This window comes from Sturnira hondurensis, unplaced genomic scaffold (genome assembly GCF_014824575.4).
Source record: "Sturnira hondurensis isolate 20B ecotype Veracruz unplaced genomic scaffold, ASM1482457v3 Scaffold0010812, whole genome shotgun sequence".
In the NCBI taxonomy this organism is placed as follows: Eukaryota; Metazoa; Chordata; class Mammalia; order Chiroptera; family Phyllostomidae; genus Sturnira; species Sturnira hondurensis.
The window spans coordinates 4,380,809-4,400,620 of record NW_028083443.1 but is presented as its reverse complement, the minus strand read 5'-3'; the positions used below and the strand labels follow the sequence as shown (position 1 = coordinate 4,400,620).

The following is a 19,812-nucleotide window of genomic DNA, read 5'->3' as shown; positions in this document are numbered from 1 at the left end:
CTGTGTGTTCCCCCACCCAAACGCTAGAGGTTAGAGCTTGTTGCACAGTGGGAGACTCTAACCCTAAGAATTCTGTTTGATCATCATTCTGAGCCATGTGCAAACTCACCTTTATACAGCCGCAGTAGCCTAAAGAATTTAGAACAATGAAATATAGAATTTGATTATACAACAAATACCCCTCTCTGCCACTGTCGGGGCCTAAAGATAGCGGATGCAATCTATCAAGAAGATCGCACCAGGAGGGCTTGGCTGAGGCAACCCAAACAGGATATTGCAGCCAAGCCAGGTGGCCCCACCCTTGGGGGCATCCCTGGATCACGAGTACTAACTACCAATCAAGATGCTGATCACGCGCCCACCTACCAATCGTCGCCAGGAGCATGCAGTGAGCATGCACAGGACAACCTATCAGGACCACTTCCCCTCTTCCCCGCCCTCTATATAACAGCCCCGCCTAAAATAAAATTTGCAGCTTGATCAGAATCCTTTGTCTTGCTGCCTTTCTCCGCGCCTCTTGTTCCCATCCCTATACATCCGTTTCAGGTAGACTCGGGACCCCAGTTGACTGTTCCGCGGGACGGAACATGCCAGATCATTTAATGTATGCGACTACACATCCTCCTCCTAACAGGAAATGGAGCTTCAGCACCATTGCAGACACACGTCTCCATCCCCTAAAACATAGTTACGTTCGGTGCTGGGTAGAAGCCCAAATGCGGAAGCCACTCTCAAAGCAGAAGAAACTCATGTTTCTAAAGCTTCCAGATTGCTTGAACAGGCAATTCAATGAGGAAGGATTCCAATCAGAAACAACCGCATCTTCCAAATAGGATGGTCCTTTTCCCCTAAAGTGCTCTACCTACTTTAATAAGGTTACATACGAAGACAAAAATCAATGTAAGGTTAAGGTTTCTTTAGAAATACTATTAATAAATACAAATAGCTAATAATAGTCATTAAAACTTGTTCTAATTCTCAAATTTTATTCTGACACAAACAATAAGGTACCTAAAATAAAATTAAGCTAATTTTATTTTATTCTTTTTTAAGACTTTTAAAAAATATTGATTCTAGGACGTGGCTGTTGTAACTCAATGGATTGAGTGCGGGCCTGCGAACCAAAGGGTCGCTGCTTCAGTTCCCACCTAGGGCACATGCTTGGGTTGTGTACCAGGTCCCCAGAAGAAGGCACGCAAGAGGAAACCACACATTGATGTTTCTCTCCTTCACTTTCTCCCTTACTTCCCCTCTGTCTATAAAAATAAATAAAATCTTTAAAAATTAAAAAAAAATTGATCCTAGAGAGAGGGGGAAGAGAGGGAGAAAGGGAGCAAAAACACTGATGTAAAAGAGAAACACTGATCAGTTGCCTCCTGCACACAACCCCACTGGGAACTGAACCCACAACCCAGGCATGTGCCCTGACCGGAAACAAACCCATAACCCTTTAGTCTACAGGATGACACCCAACCAACTGACCCACACCAGCCAGGGCTATGCTTACTAATTTTTCAAAGTTTTTGAAAATATGGAGGCAAAATAGCTAATTTCACCAAATAAACTACTAAACAAAATGTAATTGAAGTCATCACTGTTCCTTATCGATAGCTTCCCATATGCTAGGCTTTGTAGATATTTTGTATCATCCAATCCTCACAGCAGCCTATTTACGGATGGGAACTATGGTTAGTTATTTCATTTATTCCCTCATTCATCCTATTTAAAAATAATGTTTCAGTTCCTTAAATGTGGCAGACACTACAGTGCTGGGGTTAAAACAGCAGGCAAAATCTGACTCTAATTCCAGACCTCACAGACCTTAGAATACAGTGAGGGAGACAGTTATTAATGAAATGGTCACTTAATTTTGTAGCAGAATAGGTCAGGGGAGGAAACAGATTTGATCTAGTCGCAGAGGTCAGAAAAAGCTTTCTGAGAAAATGCCAACAGAGATTTGTAAGATAAATAGAAATTAATACGTAAAAGGCCAGAAAAACACAGGAGGGGCGGGGAATAGCACATGCAACAAACTGTCTGTGGCAGGAAAGAGGCGCTTTTGAGCAACCAAAAGTAGCAGTCACAGCTTCGGGGCAGAAAGTGGGGGGAGGTGGTGTGACGAGAGGGTGAGAAGAGAGAGGTGCTGGCTATAGGACCTTGAAGTTGGGTTAAGGACTTGACCCTTATCCTAGGAATAAGCAGAAGCCAGGGCTGCTTAAGCACTTCAAGGTTGCCCAATGTGTCTTAGACTTCAGAACCCACTGGGATATTTCAGTGTAAAAACTTCAGTACCATTTTCTTCTAGGAACTATCATTAAACAAAAGAAAGAATGATAATTTTGAAGGTTTGATTTCTAATTTGCAAGTGTGTGATACTGAGATATTTTAGGTCATAGTACAAGCATGTGTCTGCACCACGGAACCAGGGTGAGAAGAGTATTTCTCAGAACGGCACGGAGATTTTTCACCAGAACACGAAAAGCAAAATGATTCACCATGTGGTGGCTTCCTCGCAGCAGTTTTCAAAATGCATTCTTGAAAGTGAGCAAAGTTGCTAACTCCTTAATTTGAAATTACAGGTTAATACTTAATTTTAATTACTATAGTCCTATATTTGCCTAATGTACTTTCCAAAGTCAGAAATTCATAAGAGTTTACTTTTACCTATATTCTCTAGCCACCCTCCATCAGTGTGTTTGATCATCTCTTTTTTTAAATATTTTATTTTTAGAGAAAGGGGAAGGGAATGAGAAAGAGTGGGAGAGAAACATCAATGTATGGTTGCCTCTCATGTGTCCCTCACTGGGGACCTGGCCTGCAACCTAGGCATGTACCTTGACTGGGAATCGAACTGGCAACCCTTTGCTTCACAGCCCATGCTCAATCCACTGAGCTACACCAGCCAGGGCCGTTTGATCATTTCTTGATCACATACTTTAAGAATACGTGTTCCCTATGGGCTTCCTTTCTATTACATAAAAATTCCACGAAGATCTATTTTTTCTAACCACTATGCTGTACACCTAAATCTAATACAAAATAATATTAAATGTAAACTATAATTGAAAAATATTTTTTTTAATTTTTAAAAAAGATTTACTTTTTAACGTTATAATATTTACTATTCAAGCAATTAAATACCATGGCCTTAACAAACTTGTTTCAGTCAGTTCCTGATAATTATGCAAAACACAATGATAACTTCCAAACTAGTGAAATAACTCTTAAATTCTGTCATTAAAAAATTCAAAATCTCAGCCCTGGATGGGGTAGCTCAGTGGATTGAGTGCAAGCCTGTGAACCAGACAATCGCGATTTGATTCCCAATCAGGGCACATGCCTGGGTTGCAGGCCAGTTCCCAGCAGCGGACACATGAGAGGCAACCATACACTGATATTTCTCTCCCTCTCTTCTTCCTTTCCCCTCTACAGATAAACAAATAAAATCTAAACAAAAAATTTAAAATCTCTTAACTTGTTGTTACAAGATTAAGATGTGAAATATTTACTTATTTTAATTACATGTATTAGTTTCCTTTACTGGAAAGGACTTATTGAGTATCTAATGTTTATAGAAACTGGAGTAGTTCTTTTTTTAAGAGCCACGTGGTGAAGAACCTATTTCCGTTGCAGGACCCTAACCAAGAAGTCGAAAGCAGGCCTGGTATGTACTCTCCAGATCCTTGGAATAGTCTATCTTTTTAAAGAGTCACACTCAAGACTGAGTATGTATAGAAAAGCGATTTTATATAACCCCACACTATTCTTCAAGGATTCACTATTTACTGTAACTTCAAAACACTTCCTGTCCAAAGTCTGCATGTACTCATTTCCTTGACCAAACTGAACATTTTGACATCTGAACTGTTAACTGAGATTGATTTCTGGCTGGCTGGCATCCCTGATACTATTGCAGCATCTGGACCCTAGGAATGGCTGTAGTGGAATCTGTTTGACTACATCTTCCTCCGAGAACAGGTTGATCTTCCTACGCCCTTTTAATCAAGTGTCCACAAAATGAGAAGTATGAAACCAAAACTTTCTGTTTATGTAGAGGCTAAAAATCTTCCCCTTGCTACTGAACGTAGCCTGCAATGTCCAAATACTCATTTCAATTTACGATTTTCACTTATATGAAGCTTTGTCATGTGGGTTAAAAAAGATTATAGAACAAAAGGGATTACATATTTATAACAAACAGAAAAACAAGCAAATCCAGGGCTATTGTTTGGGGAGTGAGGAGACAAAACTACAGGACAGTTTTCGCTGATTAAACTGTCTCTGCCTACATCAGTCTTTCAAAGGAAGAAGCTTGGCTTTCAGCCAAGGGACAAATATCTCATATAGTGGAAATATAATAAGAAAACTCACGTTGGCCAGCAGAAAAATATTGATTTACCTCGTCAAAGAACTTGGGCCTACACTTCATTTTGCATAAATAGCAGTGATAACATGCATAGATCCAGCAGGAAGGTTGATTAACCAATGGGAACCATGAAGTTGAATATAAAATCTGAAAAAGACCCGACTCACAGGAACCTCCAGTTCAAGGTTACCTCACCAAGACTACTTTTCACCTGGGATAACTCCAGATGTTCCCTCCAGTTTAGTGAGGAATAAAGGACATCGCCAAAGAAGGTTAGATGCAGAGATAGAGTGTTACCAGTTCTCCAAGCTTCCTGGATAAGAACTAATGGTCTGTTTTTCATTCCTTTGCATTTTTCAGTGGACCCCCTTCCCATCCCCTCCTAGAGGCAAACTCGATATACTTTGGAAAACCAAAACAATTCACAGTCAAATGACTAGCCATGAGGCCAAGTGAAAAGGTCTATTCTTGCAAAGTCCTTTAACTGAGGAAGGTCCCTCCCAGAATAGTCCCTGCATAAATTAAGTTTATTATTGCAACTGGGATGTGCAGAAAAATAATGGTTGAAAGACCTAAATTGTTATTCTGGGAAGAGATACACGCTGGTGTGTCTGGGCCTGCTTTAAATGTGAATACACAAATAAACTGTCTTGACTGTAAATCTAACAAAATAACCAAATAATCAATAGCTGCTAATTCTTCTTTGTCTCGAGAACACATCACATCACAGCAAGATTTCTCTTTGGTTACCAAAACTGGGCCTGGCCCTGACAGGTGTGTCTCGGTGGGTTGGTAGTCATTCTGCAAGCCAAAAGGTCGCCAGTTCCATTCCCACTCAGGGAATTCTGCCTGGGTTATCCGCCAGGCCTCTGGTTGGAAACAGATAAGAGGCAACCGATTCATGTTTCTCTCCCTGTTTCTCCTTCTTTTCCTCTGTCTCTAAATAAATAAATAAAATCTTTAAAAATAAAAAGCTGGGTTTGAGCCCAGTCAGGCCAAGTGGCTCAGTCAACCTGACAAAGAAACTCGAACTAGCATTGTTTAAAGTTACGTTCACCTATTACTACACATAAACCAGAAGCTTAGGCAAGTGCTACCTTGAAAATATCTGCCTTAACTTGGTCCACATACCTACTGGTAAAAAACCATGTATATATATTGCCCACATTGATAGTTTCAACCAAAAATCAAAACAGGCAAAATTCACATAGGCTTATACATTGCCTCATTTTAAAAAGAAATGGAGACGAATTATATGTATACAATGAAGTAAATAAAAGTAAATGAAGGCAGAATGTAGCATGAAGATCTGACATCCCACATGTCCAACACGCAGTCCTGTTCAGCTATTAGGACTCAGCAGGCATGGTACCCGGTGGGTCGCCCCGGCATTTGGAGCCATGAAACCGGCGTTTTCCAACATTGGGCAAATGACAACGCCTATTCAGACAGCAGGGCTGCCTCTCTAGAACTCTCCACGCCATGTTTCAAAATGGACTTCCTTGTGAAGTTTTAAACCACATTCCTTCTTCCATCGTTGTGAAGAATCTCCCCAAATGAATCCCAGTCGTAACTGAGAAAAGCAGCATGAGCATCCGTTTGGGAACACACTCGGGAGCTGCACCAAACACTTCACGGTGTGTGTACGTGCACACGCGTGCACCTCACCGTAATTCCTCCTAGGGATCGTAACACCCTAAGTAAACTTTGAAGGCACAATATGCGGCTTTATACACCACGTCTGAAGAATAATAATTGCACTAAATAAAATAAATAGTAAGGAGTAAATCAGAAAGAATCCGACAGATTCCTGTTTTTACCTCGTGCTTAAATTATAGGTTAAACGTTTTCCCAGCCAGCAAGCTGGAGGCTGTGGGGGAGGGGAGAGAGCTAGATTACACGGGATTCCTTCTAGCTCATGAAAGATAAATATAAATTCCTAGCGTCTTCCCCGACTGACTCAATAAGAATAGAAGGTGCTCTAAGCAGCCGGAAGCTCCTCTTTTCAAATTCCATTTTATGCTTCGATCCAGAACAACGTGTCTTCGCAGAGTTCCTACAGCGCTGGGAGAACAGCAGGGGAACAAATGTGCCCTGAAGAAGCAGCCATCGGGTGCAGAGGCTTGAAGACGCGAAGAGAAACCTTTCCTTTCACCTGTTCTGCCGGAGACTTGCTGCCCGAGTAAGGACAGCGCGGTCCCGACCAGCCTCGCACAGCCTGGCTCTGGCCCCCAACTCCTCCGCCCTGGTAAGAGCAGGAGTTCTTCTGATTCCAGGAACCCCATTTCTCTTCCCAGGAGGAACGTGTCGGAGGAGGCGGTAGGAAAAGCTACTTGCTGTGGCATTTATGTTATAAGTGACTTTTTTTTTTGTCCTTTTGAACTAGCCGGCCTAAAGCACATTTCGTGGGTAAAAGGAACCTCGTTGGCCCTCGTCGAGTACTGGGAACGAAGGCAGCCCCTGCCCCGCGCCGGGAGGGCGCCCTCTGGTGGCCGGACGCGCCAGAAGTGCGGCGGCGCCCGCCTTCACCCCGAGGCCCTAAGAACTCAGGCGTCGGGCAAGCGGCCGGGGTGGGCAAGGGGGGCGCGGCAGATACGAGCCTGCAGCCTCCGGGACGCCGCCGAGGCGGCTCGCGTAGCCTCATCCACTCTCACCCGAGGGGTGGGAGGAGGTAGGCCAGCGCCCGGAAATAACGCATGCCACTTCCCCTGCCATCTCTAGTTCCCAACCCCGGGCGAGGGGGGAGAGCCATAGAGAAACATGGAGAAGGGAGGGCGAGAACGCAGCGCGGCTGGGAATCTACCCGGGGTATTCTAGAGCGAGAGCTCGGGAGAAGGCAGCGAGGGCCAGGGTAGCTGCAAACGCATGTGGCCTGGAGCTGGACCCGTGGAGTCGAGCACTACGCTATCTTAGCACTGACTCAAGAACTCTGAGCTCGCAGGTGCTACTCGGGAGTACTAACCGTACTTCTCTGTAAAGTAAAAAGTGATTCTGTAAATCACTTGAATCCAGTATTAGGAGAGTGTGTGCGGGGGTGGGGGGAGGGAGGTGTTAATTTCTCACTGGTGCTCTCACGTGTAAGCATGTTTCTTACTAACTGAACGGCCGTATTGCATGTCTATTTTTACATTTCTGTTTTTAAGTATGAAAATGCAGCCCTCATTGTCAAAGTGGACAATGGGGTTTACTGAGAAATGTTGCAGGTGGGAAGGAGTGTAGGAAGTGAAGGATGACTCTTCTGGGTAAATGGAAAAGGGAATCTGGAGTGAGCCCCCCTCCCATCTCAGAAGCTCGTGATCTGTCCCTTAGTAATCTTGTATGTGTGTATTACAGAATTAACTGATTTTTTAAAGGCTTAGACTGAACAATTTCCTTCAGCTGTTGTGCCAAAAGAGAAAAAAAGATCTTCAGAAAGCCTCCATCTATGTTGCCAACTGCCCTTTTAAAAATAAAATCTAACATTAAATCGGAAAAATACAAATCGACACAATCAAAAGCAAATCCCGGCCAGAGCAGGAGGCACTTGAAACCGAATCTGCATTCCGTTCCTCTGGTGCACAGCTCTGAGGTGGGGGAGGCAGTTTGTGCTGGTGCCTGGTGTATAATCGGGTTAATCCAGTAGACAAAGAATAAACCAATAGCCCTCCCACCTCACTTCCCGCTCCCCTTCCCCTCCCCCTTCTTCTCTCCCCGTCGCCCCCTCGAGGGGGATCAGAAAAGGGGAGAGGTGGGCTTGAAATGGAGTCCTAATAAAGTCTTAAAACCTGCAACTTGTTTTAAATGCTAACATTGCAGGGACCGGATTAGTTTTAAATGTTCACTCCCTTTTCCTAGTGGCGGGGAGAAAGTTCCATAAATCAGCCCGAGCCTATGGCGCGTCCTCGTGGCCTCTAGGGAAACCTTAAGGTCAGTGTTTCCTTGAAACTAGATAAACTGACCCCGCCGTGCCCAGCCGGACCCCGCGGGCTCCCCGAGTGACGGCGCCCGGGCGGCAGGACCAGCCTGAGGACGCGCAGGGCGGCGCGGTTGCCCTTTTGAATGCCTCCTGCGGCTCGGAGCGCTGGCGGGCGCTGGAGTGTGAGTGAATGTAGCCCCGCGGAGCCAATGAGCTGGGACCGGATGCGATATATCCTCTGGGACAACAACTGCTCTGTTCCGCCTCGGATCCACATGACGCCACTTACTGCTGCCGCGGCCGCCGCAGAGCTCCCTGCCTCCTCCGGAAAGGCGAGGGCGCAGGCCAACCACGAGCCCCCCCGCCCGGGCCCCAGACCCTCCTCCTCCTCCACCTCCTCCACCTCCTCCGCACCCACCGCCCCCGCCTCGGCCTCATCGCCGCGCCTCCACAACGCCCAGTCTGCACTACCGAGAGCTGCGCGCAGTAGCGCGAGCGGAGGAGAGGGGCCGGCGGAGCGCGCAGCGCCCAGGCCCCCGCGCCCGTCCGGCCCGCGGCCCCGCGCCGCCTCCGCTCCGATGCAGTGGCAGCCTCACGATTTGGCCCTCTGGGTTTAGGTTCTCAGTAAGGCCGTTTTCTTTTCTCATTCGCTAATCTGCCAGGAAAAGAGACTCGCTGTTGGCGCTTCGGCCTCCAGTTCATTGAGAAAAAAGAGGAAATACTCCGCGTGCGCCTCTGGAAAGGGGGGTCGACTACAGCCCCGAACCCCGGGGTGTTCATCGGCTAGGGACTTGGCTCCGGATTTTCCTCTCCGTGTTAACTTCTGCCGATTGCTCGGAAGTTGGACTTAAACAGAGTTTGGAAAGAAGGGGGGGAAAGTTTGCATCGGGGCTGGAATTATTTGCACAACGCAGGAAGAAGAGAATCCAACGGAGAGGGGTTGGTGCAAAGCCGCGATCACGGTGAGGCGCGTTCTGCCCTTCCCCTCCTGGCGCCGTGGCCGGCGGTTGTGGGCAACATGGAGTAGGTGCAGCCGGACCGAGAGTGGGGTCTCTCTCCTCGGGCCTTCTATTCTCTAACTCCCAGGTTCCCCGCGGGAATCCACAGAGTTGCCCACGGGTCTGCCTTGCCAAGGCTCGGCCTGCCTGGGCTGGAGCTGCAGTGCGCGCCTGGTGAAGTGTCCTCGACCCTATGGTCCCACGCGCCCGCGCTCTTGGGGGTTGGGGTGGCGGACGGCTCGCACAGAGTCGGCTCCCAGACCCACGTTGGTCCGGAGTTTGGAGCTGAGAGCGGGAGAAAACACTTTGTGTTTTCCTGGTCGTCTTTGCAGGCGCCGGCATTTCAAACCTGTTCCCCTCCCCGGGAAGGAGAGTCCTGGGAGAGGGTGTCCCCAAACAGGGGTGCTGGTGGGACCGGTGGCGCGCGAGTCGCTCGCCTCACGGGGGCAGCGAGACCCCGCGAGTGAAAAAAGGACAGGGGGCCGAGTGGAGGGAGCCCCCCGCCTCTGTACCGTGTGGACGGAGAGCCCGGTGCGGGTGTGGGTGCGGGTGGGAGCGTCGCGCTGCCTGGCACCGGGTCCCTTGCGGTTCGGAAGTGCGGCTTTCTCATTTTTCCGTTCTCTGTGGTCGGCCTGGGTCACGCTTTATTTTATTTTTGGAAGATAGGGCTGATCCAACACAGGAAGAAAGTCATCAAGCGGTCGCGATCGGTTTCCATTACCTGAAAATAGGTGGCAAAAGGGGTCATTTTTTAAAAATTTCCTTTGATTGGCTGATCTACTTTTTTGTTATTGCTGCTGTTTTTTTTTAATTCGCAGTCTTGTGCGTTTTTACAAAGCAGTTTCTGTGTTGGTTTGCCCCACCCTTGTGTTGAAGTCCTTTCCCCCTAATCCTTAGTCTGATCACACACTTCTTAATGGGGGTTTCAAAGAGGAGGAGGGAGTGGGGGGTTGCGAAGGAGGCCAGGGGTCAGCAGAAATAACATACTAACCCCCCCCCCCCAAGAGGCTTCTTTCCACTACACGGAAAGTCTTCAGTCCAGGGATGTGGGGCGTCCTGTGCACCCGACGTGTGCAGTGGGGCCCCGGAAAAGGTCGTTTCTTTAAAAAGCGACCTCTCCTTTTTTTACTTTAAGGAATACGTATGTGTCTATGCCTACATTGTTAATGTATAGGCGTGTGCAAAAGGTTGGCAGTGCTCCGTTGGTCAGTACACGGTGGAGCCGCCCCGGGTGCGTGGGTTAGACCTCCGTGCCCGGCTGTGTGTCCGAGGCAAGGCTTTCGTCCTCAAGACGTTGGGGCTGGAAACCTGCGCCCGAAGTTCGAGGGCCTTTGCGGGAACGCCCTGCTGTGGGCTACGTGACCTCTGCTTGGGGGTGGAGTGGCTCCCTCTTGGAGCTGGAGGCAGTTCTCTGGGGTGGGGGAGATTTTAGCTGGAAAGGGAGGGGAGGGGAAAGTGTGCTCGAGCGTTTCACAGCACGTCCTCTACAGAGGCGCCCGCACCCCCCCCCCCCGCCTCCCCACCGCCTTCTCTGCCTCTCGAGATTGTGCGGGGTAGTGGGGGCAGCCTGGCCACGAGGCTGAGTCAGTCCGCCGGGAGTAGAGTCCCTGGGGCTCCGACTGTGTCCCACCTGCTGGGGACTGTGTTGGGCTGCCGATCAATCCGATAAACGGAATGAAAGCCAGAGGAACGTTGTCTTCTCTGCTTTTCTGTTGGAAGTGAGATCCGGTTTCCAGCTCTGCCTTGCGCGGAATTGGGAGGCATGTGTCACCTGCTTGTGTCTCTCTTCGAAAAATCTGAGGTTGGAGCAAGGACCACTTTCCCCCGTTTTTCTTCATTGCAGACTTACTGGTAAAGGGGTGAGAGTTTTGAAATATTATAGAGAGACTGAAATTGAAGCGATTCTTTGTCAGAATGATAACTTTGAGATGTGACACTTGAATTTCTAAAATAACTTCCTGTTAACACCAACCAGTTTACGTTCTCAGCTTAGAAACGGGCGAAACTTTTATTTTAAGGCTTTGACATAATTTAAGTTCTCCTGGGCAATTAGGCTGTAAAATATCTGGCTTCTCAAGTTGAGAAGCTGCAAATAAGTTCCTGTCTTGTTGCCTGTTGTGTGAATTCGCTTGAATGTGTTCTTGGCACCTAACAGGGTTTGAATCGATTTGTTTTTAACTCTAAAACTTTGTGCCTACTATGTAGTTAATGCTAGTGCATGATTGTTGTAAAATTTACAGTTATTCCTTTGGGGGGCTTGGGGGAAATAACTGCTTTTTGCGTGCCATAGCCATCATGTGGGATTTTATAAAGTTACAGGATACTGGTGAAAACCAGCTTGTTATTTGATGTAAAACCAGACTTAAGAATCCATAGGCTGATTTATTGACACTAAAGACAAATGGCCACAATAATATTAAACTTTCCAATTTGGAAAAGATGTTCAAACTTTTGAACATGTCAAAAGTTTGACATGTTCAAAATATAACCATTGCAATGGTTATATTTTTGCATTCCTTGCTTGCAATTTTAACATTGGACCTGAACCTTGAAAATTTTCTGTTTATTTGAATGAGGAATTGTTACTTAAGTGACTGAAATGAAGATCAGCTTTGTGTTACTACACATCACAGGATTAAAGAATTGTTCATAACCAGCCAAAATTGTATGTCTTGATGCAGGCATTGATTGTGTGGCTATTCTATAGCCACACAGCCCCACAGCGACTTGAGTACAAATCCCATTTCTCTAGGCGGAGTGGAAAGTGAGGAGTTAACTCGGGTGGGTGGAGAGTGGGAAATATCCTGAAGTGTAAACCTACTCTTTCCTCTACGTTTCCGCAGGAATTCAGATGTGTTCTAAGCCTGCTGGAGTGACCACACTTCCGAGACCTGATGGAGGCCCGAGTTCAGAGTGGCAGTGGATCACAGCCCTTGCTGCAGGCACCCCGTGACAGTAGCAGACAGCGTGGGGAGCCCGACCCTAGAGAAGCCCTCACCCAGCAGGTACACGTGTTGTCTCTGGATCAGATCAGAGCTATACGAAACACCAATGAGTACACGGAGGGGCCTACCGTGGTCCCGAGACCTGGCCTCAAGCCTGCCCCTCGCCCCTCCGCTCAGCACAAACATGAGAGACTCCACGGTCTGCCCGAGCACCGCCAGCCCCCCAGGCTCCAGCACCCGCAGGTCCATTCTTCTGCACGAGCTTCTCTGTCCAGGTCCATCAGCACGGTCAGCTCAGGGTCTCGGAGCAGTATGAGGACCAGTACCAGCAGCAGTTCGTCTGAACACAGACTGTTGGGACCCTCCTTCTCGGCCGGGACAGTTGCTGATGGGATAATCCGGGTGCAGCCCAAATCTGAGCTCAAGCCAGGTGAGCTTAAGCCGCTGAGCAAGGAAGATTTGGGCCTGCATGCCTACAGGTGTGAGGACTGCGGCAAGTGCAAGTGCAAGGAGTGCACCTATCCGAGGCCTCTGCCGTCAGACTGGATCTGCGACAAGCAGTGCCTTTGCTCGGCCCAGAACGTGATTGACTATGGGACTTGCGTGTGCTGTGTGAAAGGTCTCTTCTATCACTGTTCCAATGATGACGAGGACAACTGTGCCGACAACCCGTGTTCTTGCAGCCAGTCTCACTGGTGTACTCGTTGGTCGGCCATGGGTGTCATGTCGCTCTTTTTGCCTTGTTTATGGTGTTACCTTCCAGCCACGGGTTGCCTTAAATTGTGCCAGGGGTGTTACGACCGGGTTAACAGGCCCGGATGCCGGTGTAAAAACTCCAACACAGTTTGCTGCAAAGTTCCCGCTGTCCCACCCAGGAACTTTGAAAAACCAACATAGCATCGTTAATCTGGAATGTTAAAGTAATAAGGATTGTTCCCTTTTTTTCTTTCTTTCTTTTTAACACATATGCAACCAACTAAACAGTTATAATCTTGGCACTGTTACTAGAAGGTTGGGATATTCTTTGCGGTTTGCAGTGAAATGCTTTTGTCCATGTGCCATTTTAACTGATAACGCTTGTTAGAACTCAGTTCATGGAGCTCAAGGTGTGGGGTACGGAACCTGGAGACTCGGGTGTTGCATAAGCTAACGCAACAGACACTCCTAAGCAAAATTTTTGTTTGTGAATAGTCCTCGCGAAATTTGTAAATTAGCAAACAACTTCTTCCCCCCTGTTGTTTTCTCCAGAGATAATGTGCTATATTTTTGTATATACAATAATATTTGCAACTGTGAAAAACAAATTGTGCCATGCTCTGGCACAGTCACAAAATATTATACTAATATGTTGTACATTCGAAAGAATGTGAATCAATCAGTATGTTTTTAGATTGTATTTTGCCTTACAGAAAGCCTTTATTGTAAGACTCTATCCCTTTGGACTTCATGTATATTGTACAGTTACAGTAAAATTCAGCCTTTATTTTCTAATTTTTTCAACATATTGTTTAGTGTAAAGAATATTTATTTGAAGTTTTATTATTTTATAAAAAAGAATATTTATTTTAAGAGGCATCTTACAAATTTCACCCCTTTTATGAGGATGTCATAGTTGCTGCAAATGAGGGGTTACAGATGCAAATGTTCAATATAAAATAGAAAATATATTAACGTTTGAAATTAAACAGAGCCGTTTTGTCTTATTTTACCTTTTTTTTTTTTGGAAGTGAAAACCATGCCTACAATTTCACGTATCTACAGGATTATTTTTATCTTATGGTTACTGCTTTTTAAAGTACTGTGGAGATTTGGTGATTTGGGGAGATAATTCTGGCAATGAAAAGTAACAGCATTGGACACACTATCTGTATTAATCATGAGGACTGACTTTGGATATATCATTGCTCTTACCCTTCCATCTGCTTTTGTAGATTGGCTGGCTTGCCTTTGTTTTGCAGGCTTGTTTGCTTGCTTTTTAATCTTCATTAAGGAGACTTTCCTAAAAGATTAATGATCGGGCTTTATTTATATCCAGTATTAAGAATGAGTGCCATGAAGCTAATTTAAGACCAGGGAAATGAATTTAGGTCCACCAATGTTTATTGACTATCTTGTGTGTCAGGCATGCCGTATGCACACAGAAATGCTTATAAAGGAGGCAAGAATGTTTTCTTCACTTGGCTGATCATGGCTATGCTTTTTCCAGTCTGTCTGGTTTGACTCAAGATTTGTTTTATCACCGTGATACCGAATTCCTTATGTTAGGAAAGAGGGAAGATAAAGTATGTTTTTGATTCGGGTCCAGGGTATTAGGAAGTGTCATCCTATATATATTGACCTAATAATTGAAGCTCAAGAGGGACAACTTGAGAAGGCCCTGTCTTATTTAATCAAATTACCCAGAAAAGTTATTAAATTGTACTCCGGTGGGGGGAAAAGGTGCAGCATGACAATGAGTATGTGTTTGCAGTTGTCTTTAGGGAACAAACACACAGCAAGCTGCTACAAGCCCATCTTGACAAATAACAAAGATTTTTTATTTGAATAAGTCACTTGATTAATTAGTCACTTTGTGGCTTATGACTTTTTTTTTCTTCCAAAAGCACAACCTTTACTGCCAAGAATCGCCGGAAGTCTGGGAAATGATTTACCTGTCATTATTGTTTAATCTCTCGTTTCCTGTGCTGAGGCTCCTCTTTAGTCAAGAGATCTCTCAGTGTGCAGGTCGTCTTTATTTTTTTTAACTGGCTTTCAAGGAACTGTCACCTCCCAAACCAACACGTTTGCTGTAAGGACCTTCAATTTCCTCTGGACTTTCCAAAAAAACACAAGGTCAAATTAATTTAGAAATGATGTACTCTTAAGTTTCAACTTTGGGGTACTGAATATTGCGATCCTGATACATTTAAATTTTAACCCTTAAAATAGACTAAGAAGAATTAGAATGCTCAAAAATTAGGTAATGTTTCTTATTTTTTGGATAGTTTGCAGGATTTGTAAAGCACAACAAATCTGATTAATTCACTGTGTTCATCAAAAACGCCCTATTTACCGATAAAGAATTAGGAAAGGGGATTTCATTGCAGAAGCCATCTTCTAGCTGCATCAGAGGCAGTTGGGTGTTCATGGAAGAGGTGGATCCGTCACCATGGCATTGAACCAGGGCCTCTGACCGTGTGGCCCAGGAATCTGCCTTTTTCATTATTCCACTGGTGGTCACTCAGTTTGAGGACTGACTAAGCAAGTGCTTTCTATTTTTTTTTTATGAAGTCCAGTATAAAACAATTCACTAGGTTGAATGTAGAACATAGAAGACAATTTGGTGTAAATATTTATGAAATCCTAATGAAAGTTATTTAAAGATAAATGGGAAAACAGGATTCCTCAGTAAGATTCCAACCAACTTATTAAATGTCAAGTTTATAAGCCAGTATGGAATTTGTTTTCAGAATATGGGAAACTAAATGTTTATGTCTAAACACATTAAAAACAGGTGGTGGTCTTCAGTATGGTAAGTGTTGCAAGTCATCCCACTTGAGATACGCAGGAATAACCACCTCAAGTTCTTAATCTCTAAATTAATGAAAATTAATAATTACAGTGAGTTGAACATCAGTGCCCATTATTTTGATACAGTGACTGCTAAACATTTACAGAAATCTTAACTATATTTTTCTGGTTTCTTAGCATTATTTTCTTAGAGACCTGCACATTCTCTATATTGAGGTTCATTTAAGAGTGACAACTTGTTACTTAAAACATTCATACGTGTTTTGAGGAGAATTTTTTTTAATTTTTAGATTTTATTTATTTATATATCTTTAGAGGGGAAGGAGAGGGAGAGAAACATCAATGTATGGTTGCCTTTCATGTGTCCCCTGCTGGGAGTTGGCCCGCAGGGAACCGGCCTGCAACCCAGGCATGTGCCCTGACTGGGAATCGAACTACAATCGATCTTCTGGTTCGCAGGCCCATGCTCAATCAAATTTTTTTAAGGCCCTGCCAAATTTCTGCCACGGTGGAGCACCCTCTGGGGATCGTCTGGGAGAGAAGAAACCAAAAACTAAGAGCAGGTACTCCCAACCAAACTAATGCAAAACGTCTTGCTCCAGTATACATGCGCCTAAGTATACATACAGCCTGCCTCTAGGCTGTATAAGATGCCAATGACGTCAGAACAGTGTATTTGCTCTTTGCACAGTGCTGTGAGGTATCTGAGTGGCAGTTGAGGGGTTTGATGTAATCTATTAACTTTTGAGCATATAGGTCAAAATTCAAAGGTTTCATAGGTTCAGAGTCACTTCCAGGTAGATCCGTAATGGCCATTTGCCTTTCTCTGCTGTTCAAAAGGACCAGAATGTTGGTGCAACAGTATCAACTTTGAAAATTGTTTAATGTTTAGTGTAGGTCAAAAACAAGAGTGTCATCTTGTGTAGAATATTTTATGCTATTGAAGGAAAATAAAAGTAGAACATTAGCTATATCAACACTGTATCAGTGGCCACTGTTTGATTTTCATTATTCATTAAGGCAAAAGTGATTTTAATTAGGACAATTGCCTTTATTGCTCTGTGAACTACCAAAGGTGGATTTCCACTGATTGAGGACTAGAGCAGAATTTTAAAATAAGGCCTATCTGATTTGGCCTAATTGGTCATCAGAGTGAAGCTATATATCTGGTTTGGCCATTCATGGGAGAATAAAAACTGCCATAAAAATACACATATATCCTATAGTCAGATTTCATTTGGATGCCACACCTCAACCATCCTTACATCATGGGAGACAGCCATGTGAATATCTCTAATGACAGGGCACCTCTGCTCGAAATTAAGTCTAAAATATTTAACAACCAAAAAAAAGGAAAAGGAGGCAGGAATAGAGCAAGTAAAAAAAGACTATCACTTAAACTTCTATCCATGGCTGGCAAATTGTTTCATATATTTATTTAAAACTGCATTTTCTTTAACAGATTTTAAAAGCCAGTTTTATTTGGCAACTAACTTTTAAGAAAATAAAAAATAAACTATTAAAGGAGATCAGCACGAAGCCTGTTGCCTTGGCCTCCGGATTGCCTAGATGAAGCATATACGGCTTCAGCATACCATAAAGGAGTTTGATTCTCAAAACAGCTCTAATACACAGCAAAGAATAACTTGGCTTAATAAAAGGACCACTTGGAATGGAATTGGGGCACCAAAATAATTTGGCATTTTAATTTAACACATTTTCTGAATAGCTGCTCCTAACAAATTACGGAGCTAGTTGACATAATGCAAAAGGAAAGAGCTAGCAACTCTAATGCACAACAGGACTCATAAAAGGAAGGCACAAGCATGGTGCCGCGAAAATACAAATATCAGAAATACACCTGATACATTCTTAATCATGGGTTTGGCCTCCAGGTCTCTGCAATGGTTACTGCTATTTAAATAGCCAAAGAGTTTTAACTAGGAGCCATACAACAGAATTCACATTACTCGTGAAATAAAACTGTTCATCATGCCAATATTCTAAATTCTAGATGAAATGTAGAGATGTTTGATTAATATTTGGACAGCTATATTTTGCTATGTTTAATTCTTAGAGGTTCATGACTCACTAATACCTCTCCCTAAAATATATGGGTTAAAAATACATTTTAAAGATACTCAACTAAGAAATAAGCTGGAAAGGTCCATCGATTCTTGCTCTTCCAGTTTTGCTGGAATTCACCTCGTGTCATTAACCCACAGTTTTAGCCTGCTTCTGTACCTAGAGTACAATGAGTGCTTGTGAAGAATAAATTGGACATAATCAAGCTGAGAAAAAAGTGTGGTCGTGTGAAAGGAAGTGGTTGAACTTTGGAGCAATTGTGTCCTTGCCAAAAAAACAATGCCCGAACCCTGGCTGTTCAGGCCCATGTGATTCTCAAGACCTACTGACCATCTCTAGCTCTTAGGGTTAATTCAGCTTACATTTCGAAATGATTTTATGTTCTAAATAGCATCTGGTTTATTGACTTGCATCAACAGGGCTTACAGTAAAGCAAGGTTCTGGTAAATGACATATTTATATCATCCTGCATTTCCCCCAGTTCTTAATAGGTTCAGTGCATCCTTTGTAGTCCCCAAGCCTGGCTCTAAAGTGGGCACAAATTAGCCCTCATATAACTGGCTCATCATACCAGAAAACTCTTCCTGACGTGCCTGTTAGAAAGTCATCGTTATGAATTTAGAACAGCTTTTAAGGATGTATATCTAATGGTCACGATGGACATTATAAAGCCTGGGACTGAGGGGCCTAGCATACGTCAAGCAGTAGCAGATACAGAGCCTGAAGATACATTTAGTACCTGCTATGTTGGCCAGCTGATGGCTGGATGTCCCAAGAGGTGTTTGTCTCTGACTCATCATCACTCTGCTGGTGAGGAACCGAATCCAGCAGTGTGAGCCGCCACACAGTCAACATTTGCATTCAGGTTAGATGTCACCTGAGTTCTGACCCACACCATTAGGCTAGATCCTAATCAATTAGTTCCAAACGTGTGTTAACACCGTACCTTTAAACTTGGGAGGTGGATTTTTTATGGGCTCTTGGCGTGATTCTAATCTCCTGTGAGAAGACATGTGAGATAACCCAATAATGGGTCTTCTGGGTCCTTCCCCTGCCACATGGACCATGGACCAAACGACAAACCCAGAATGCAGTTACTTGTCGCTGATTTAATATTTAATGTGTACCTTGGGTGTCAAAGATGTTACATTAACATCTGTGTATCTGTGGCTGTGCACTAGCAACTCTGTGGCTGTGCACTAGCAACTCAATAGCCTTTGGGAGCTAATAATCTATAACTGGCAGTGCCCCCCATTGCTGTCCTGGACAGTATGATCCTCCACAAGGGCATCTGGCAAGGTCTCAAGACACTTTTAGTTTTCACTACTAGGGGTGGGAGGGAGGAGCTATTGGCCTCTGGCAGGTACAGGCCAGGGATGCTGCTAAACATTCTCCAAAAGCCCATAGCAATTGCTCAGCTCAACATGCCAATACTGCTGAGTGTGAGAACCCCTGCCGTGGAAGACGCTGGGGGCGTAGTGGGGAGAATGTAATGCATCCTTCTGTGTACATGGCAAGGAAGGCTGTCAGCTGTATGGGGGAGAGCGAGGTCAGAAGCTACGGGGAGATCACTGTAACCGTAACTTTGGAACTTTCTTGCTGGGTGCTAAGCTTCTGACTTATTTCTACTGGAAAGAGGCTCTGCATCTGCAAATATCTATATATGTTCAATACACCTGCTTTCCTGCAGTACTTCAAGTTCGTGAGCTTTGGAGACAAGCTGCATTGCAAAGGCCTGTCTCTGTCACTGACTGTGTAGCCACAGGAAAGTCACTTCTCTGAGCCTGATGTCTTCATCTGAGAGCCAATAACCCCTGACCCAAAGGCTGTTGCGAAGGTTGAAGAGATGTGTGAAATAGCAACCCTTGTGACTAGTACAAAGTAAGTTCTAGAGAATATGTAATCACAGTTGGTGTCTCAGCTGATTTTCTTCAACCTCAGGTACAGTGTTTTTCAGTAAAACTTTATTTTTCAATCACAACGTACGCTCGATATTATTTTGCATTAGTTCCA

At 44.6% G+C, this 19,812-nt stretch overlaps 1 protein-coding gene across 1 annotated transcript; it reads left to right on the top strand.

The window, feature by feature from the left end:
* The first annotated feature begins 8,783 nt into the window (after positions 1-8,783).
* Positions 8,784-13,889, top strand: SPRY2 (sprouty RTK signaling antagonist 2). Its single transcript, XM_037059406.1, has 2 exons — positions 8,784-9,223; positions 12,103-13,889. The coding sequence occupies exon 2, from the start codon at positions 12,154-12,156 to the stop codon at positions 13,099-13,101; it is 948 nt and encodes a 315-aa protein (XP_036915301.1). The 5' UTR covers positions 8,784-9,223; positions 12,103-12,153; the 3' UTR covers positions 13,102-13,889.
* The last annotated feature ends 5,923 nt before the right edge of the window (positions 13,890-19,812 follow it).

Bases quoted from the DNA above. Each gene is read 5' to 3' on its own strand.
- SPRY2 (XM_037059406.1), top strand. From the start codon at position 12,154: ATGGAGGCCCGAGTTCAGAGTGGCAGTGGATCACAGCCCTTGCTGCAG.